At 31.7% G+C, this 5,546-nt stretch overlaps 1 protein-coding gene across 1 annotated transcript; it reads right to left on the reverse strand.

The window, feature by feature from the left end:
- Positions 1–330: 330 nt before the first annotated feature.
- LOC144998861 (uncharacterized) lies at positions 331–3,896 on the reverse strand. The gene is made up of 2 exons (XM_078958590.1): positions 3,165–3,896; positions 331–783 (listed from the first exon to the last, which is right to left on the reverse strand). Exons 1-2 carry the CDS (start codon positions 3,889–3,891, stop codon positions 476–478), a joined length of 1,035 nt encoding a protein of 344 aa, XP_078814716.1. The 5' UTR covers positions 3,892–3,896; the 3' UTR covers positions 331–475.
- Between the last annotated feature and the right edge of the window lie 1,650 nt (positions 3,897–5,546).

Raw genomic sequence — 5,546 nt, forward strand, 5'->3', positions numbered from 1 at the left:
TGACGAATACGTTTTAACGAAATTGTGCCAAACACAAGACTCGATCTATGTTCAATTCTATCTGTTCCCTATTCCTACAAATCTCTTGTTGTGTCTTTATTATTTTCTTCATAGCTTTTTCAGCCACTATTTTTCCTTTTACAAGATCCTTGTTTAATTTCTCTTGGATTTGAGTACGCTCTTAGATGTCTTCGCCAATAAGAGTCAAAACCACTAAAGAAATCTTGGCATTTTAACTTTTCAAGCATAAGAGCAATCGCCTGATGCAAATTAGTCCATCTTCTATTTCCATTCTCTTTATCTTGTTATAACAAATGACAAACGCAAAACTTATTTTCTAACTTATACTTAATTCAATTGCAATTGCAAATGTCAGATACATATATGTACGATCTATGGATCAATCAATAACCATTTTCTTAACTTAAATATATAAACCATTACACCTAAAAGAATCTCTCCCATGCATGGTATGTTATGGTCTTTCACGTTTTTCCGAAATAAGTGCATAAATAGCATCAGAAAGCTTATTAATCGATGTGATCAAACCAGTGATCCCTTGACGATTAACTTCATTTCGAGTCTCTTCCAAATGAAGTCTTTGTTCTTCAAGTTCCATCAATTCTCGGTGTCTTTTCTCCTTCTTCTCCTCAAAGCGTTTTAGGGTTTCTGATAATACTCTGGTACTGTGAACAATGCTACTTCCGATGTCTCTCACTCTTCTCCTTTTATTATCATTATCTGCATCTTCTCCTTCTGTTTCCGATGATTCTACCGATGCTTCTGAAATTTATGTTAACAATCGGTTATATGGAAATCGTAAAAGTTTTGAGAATAAGAAAAGTGAGATATTAATTATTGATTCTTTAACATGAACTTAAGATAGTGTACGTTGTTAAAGATTCGTATATATTCAGTAGGTATTTGTTGCAATGTAATTGTAAAGCAGAAGAAAGAAAAGGTAGATCTTGCAATCAATGGCTACTACGAATCTTTGTGCAGTTGCAGGCCACCACTCCCACTTCAACCCATCATCACTACACTCCAAAATACCATAAACTTACAAAAACCATAAAAATATGACCATTCAAACCATTTATTTATATATAATATAATATAATGTAACTCATCATAATAGTTTAACTTTTGTTACAAATTCTTTCATCTACATGTAAATGTAATTTTTTATTTATCTTTCGAAAAACATGATGTTGAGAAATTAAGAAGAATTGTGATTGTACAATGTCTAGCCAATATATACATCAATACACCTCTTAAGACTCGATTCTAATATTTTTGATATCGAGTTAGATACGTAAAATTTTTGTTTTCTTTTTCAAACATAGTTGAGTATTAAATATGTAGATTTTCTCTAACAAAAGAGTTTTTGGTATAGAGTGGTATATGTTTACATGTTTGGAAATCTTGATTCTCTCTCACAAAGAATTTTTAATAAGAGACACCAACATATATATCGTTTTGTTGGATTATATGAGGACGAAAACTTGTCATAAGTAAAAAATGCATATTTTGCGACATAGTGTTTTTTTTTTTTGGTTTAATTTATGTAACAAACTGGTGTTTTAATACAAGATATGCTACAATATATACCTATAAAACTTGTTTTTTAATCGACATACGCAACAATATATACTCATAGTATTAAAATGTTATACACCTAAATACATAATGCATGTTAAATAATATATTTATATTTATAAAATTTGTGATAAAAAGTTAGCGAAGTGGAGAGTTTGAATAGTGTGAAAAAGGTTCCTGAAAGGGAGGACCCACATGATGCCAAGAGCTTTTAGAAGTACTTGATGGTAGCGAATGAGCGAATGAGATGGCGAGGTTGTAAAAGGAATTCACAGCTGTTGACTGTACTGTATAAAATCCAGAGAACCATAAATGGAGGAAAGGGTTGCAATAACTGTGTGCCAGAGTTTTCAAACCCTGCATCTTTGACCAACATTATCTCTCTCTATAACCGACGCCAAAATTTCCATCAACTTTTTATTTTTTTCTGACATTTCGTATTTATTATTTGTTTAATTTAAATTCCATCATTCATATAACATTTGTTCTTATATTCCTACTAATTGTAACAAAAATGTAAAAGAATTTGATTCATTTATTATTTTATTAGTTGCTTGTATTCGAAGGATAAGAACAAATATGATTGAATGTGTTGTATTTTTTGGATTTTTTTTTAAATGGTAAATGTGAAGGGTACAACTATTTGTATGGATAATTTACATATTTTATAAAGAATTGCAGACGTTTTTGTTGTTATGCATTTATTAAATCCATAAAATGATAGATGTAAGGTATTGTTTTTATGTATTTTGTCTGCTCATTTTTTATTATAGTACTCATGTCTAGTTTATATTTATTAATATGAAATGACATTTGCAAGTGCACAAATGCAATGTCAAAAATGAGAATGGTACAATCAAGAAGGCTAACGTTTTACTCATTTCCGTCGTCTTATTACTTTTTTCCATGGTTCTATTTATTAAAAATACAACTATAATATTATTTTTGTGTGACTTATTAAGATATGTAAATGACAAAAAAAAATAATAATAATAACACATATGTGCTATTTTTGACACATTGTATATTTTTACTTGAAGTAACAATATATATATATATATATATATATATATATATATATATATATATATATATATATATATATATATCTTTTAATAAAAACCTACTTACTTGTTTAATACTAATATAACACGATTTGTGATAAACATACATTTATTTCTCAAGCTTAATAATAATAAAGGTATTTATTATGATTAAAAAAGAAGTACAAATAAATATTTTTGTTCTTTTTTGAAACAATAAAAATTAATAGGTATGGTTTGTAAAAAAAAAAGTATAAATTGATTATTATAATAAGATAATACACAAATACATGATTATTCTCCCATAGTCCTATACCAAAAACGACGGATTTTCCCCACATTACTTTTATAAAATTCACATATTTTGTAGTTAATGTCATTTAAAATTTATAAATAACCAGTGTATACATTTTTCTTTTAATTTCAGAACACGTTAAATTAAGAATCATAAGATCTAATTATCCATAAACTATTGTTATATTGTAGTGTTTGTAAACGACTAAACGTGTATTTTTGAATTACCTGAAGCAGGAGGAGGAGGCGGAGGCGGAGGCGGAGGCGGAGGGTGATGTTGAGATGACGATGGCTGAGGAGGAGGTAGCGACGACGGAGGCGGCTGGGGAGGTGGAAGGACTGCGAGAGGAGGCTGTTGCTGAGGAAGACAATGTCGCTGGGGGGTTTTTTTCTGAACAACGTCGTTTAGTGCTTCATAGATATTAAGTAGCAAGTTCGATGGCAGATTTCGATCTTTGCGTTGGGTTTTATCCATCGACCAATACGACGGACGATTTTGCGCCGGTGATCGGAGCTCGTACTCACGGACCTTCTTGTAGTCGCGGAGCAAGTTATCCCACTTGTCATTGCACTGGTTCTGACTACGGAAGCAGCCATTACTCCAACAGTAATTCTCCACCCATTTCCACCTCAGCTCCCCGCCGGTGGCGGCACGGCTGTTTGCTGTGGCGGAGGTGGTGGCGTTAATTCGACGCTCATCATCCAGCTTCTTTGCGGTGATTAGGACAAGGGTCTCTTCGAGGGTCCAGTTGCCTTTCCGGTACTCTCGGTGGTTGGAAGCAGGCAACAACACGACGTTGGATGTGGTTGCGCCACCGTGGGTTATGGGCGGCAGATGGTGGTTTTTGTACGCGATGGCAGGATAAGGTGTTACATTCACAATATTGGGTGGTGTTGTGGTGGATGTGTTGGGAGGTTCAGACATTATTGCGGCATTACATGAACTATATTCCATTTCAGAAGCAAGTGTGTTCAATATATACATATACGTATATTCTTATTTGGAAACATTGGCACTCTAAACTATGCTTACTATTAATAATATATGCTTTTACATTAATTAATAATGGAAGTATAATAATCTTTAGATACATACTTTGTGATATAATGATTTACGTTTTAGATCTGAAATACTATTTTAACTCCTGCGCGTTGTTACGGCGCTAAATACGTTTTGTAAATTGAATTTTGACAGTTATATTGAAAAAAAGTTAGACATTGATGTATTTATTGATAGATAAATATATATGATCAATATAAGTGACAAAACTATCGCCGAACGGGATAAATATGAAAGTTTAGAAAATCGAGGAGATGAAAGTAATATTTTATAAAGTTCAAAACTGATGGGTCAAAATGATATTTGACAAACTTAGGGGGTGGTAACTTTAGAAAAATCATATTATATATATTACAAGGCTTTAAACACAAAACTTCAGAAAAATAATGGGTGAAGGTAACATCTAGAAAGTTCTAGGTCGACGGACTAAAAGTAATATTTTACAAAGTAAATTGCGGGAAAGTGTCATTTCACAAAGTTGAAGTGTGGCGAGTGTTAGTGGATATGTCCACCGAAGGTTGATGTCATTGACTAACTCTAATTTATACTGTTGAGTGAAAATGTATTATATGTGACCAAACTCATACGTAGGAAATATACTTAAAAATAAGCAATAAAACTTAAAGTTACAAATAATAAATTTGAAGTTCATAAGTTTGGTTTTTAGAAGATGTAAAGCAAAGATTATATCTACCAAAAGATATATGAACCCTTTTGTGAAAAGAAATCTAAAACAATTAAGAAAAAGGATTATAATATATTGGATCCATGTGTCATTGGTATGGTCTGCTTGTCGTTAGTGAAGAAATTACATACAACATCGTTAACGAGAAGTCAACATTTAGACCGATTTGGGCATCATCAAACATGTATGTAAAACTCTCAACTGTGAATAAGACTTTCTTAATTCGATATTTGGTAAAGACATAAAATAAAGGAAGGTGACTCGATGACAGATCATATAAATGAATTTATTTTGATAATATCTAACCTAGTATAAGGAATTAAATTTCAAGATGAAGTACACACATTTTTATTTTCTTAATTGCTAGAAAGTTAGTTTGGAATGGTCACAATAGTTAGCAGTTCGTCAAGAACTACTAAGCTTACCTTTGAAAGCATTTACGATTTGATTATATGTGATGGTATATGTAGAAGGAATGCAAGGGAATCTTCTAGGAGTTTGTTAAGATCAGAAGATATGGGTAGAACATCCAATAGATACGGTAACAGTAAAGAAAAGTCAAAGTTAATGAAGGAAGGTGTAACACCCTTCGCTAGGGTCTAGATGAAAACATACTTAAGAAAAACGTATGTGGAGATTACCCCAAAATTTGGAGTTTATGTTTGTGAAAAAACACTTTAGTCCCAAAATAGTAAACTTAAATCGAATTTTGAAAACTACTGAGGTTATTAACAATAAACATATAAAACAAATATACAAGCTTACCACAAATTTCATGGCTTTCTTAAGGTCCAAGTTATTCCCTAACTCATGTTAAGGTCTTCAAACCAAACATACATAAGAATAAGATAAGCACTGCATTTTC

The sequence above is a fragment of the Lactuca saligna genome, chromosome 5, assembly GCF_052625555.1.
Source record: "Lactuca saligna cultivar CGN05327 chromosome 5, ASM5262555v1, whole genome shotgun sequence".
NCBI classification, from domain to species: Eukaryota; Viridiplantae; Streptophyta; class Magnoliopsida; order Asterales; family Asteraceae; genus Lactuca; species Lactuca saligna.

Coding starts and splice junctions, on each gene's coding strand:
- LOC144998861 (XM_078958590.1), bottom strand. CDS start 3,891: ATGGAATATAGTTCATGTAATGCCGCAATAATGTCTGAACCTCCCAAC. Junction 784..3,164: donor GCCTCCTCCTCCTGCTTCAG/GTAATTCAAAAA, acceptor CATAAATTTCAG/AAGCATCGGTAGAATCATCG.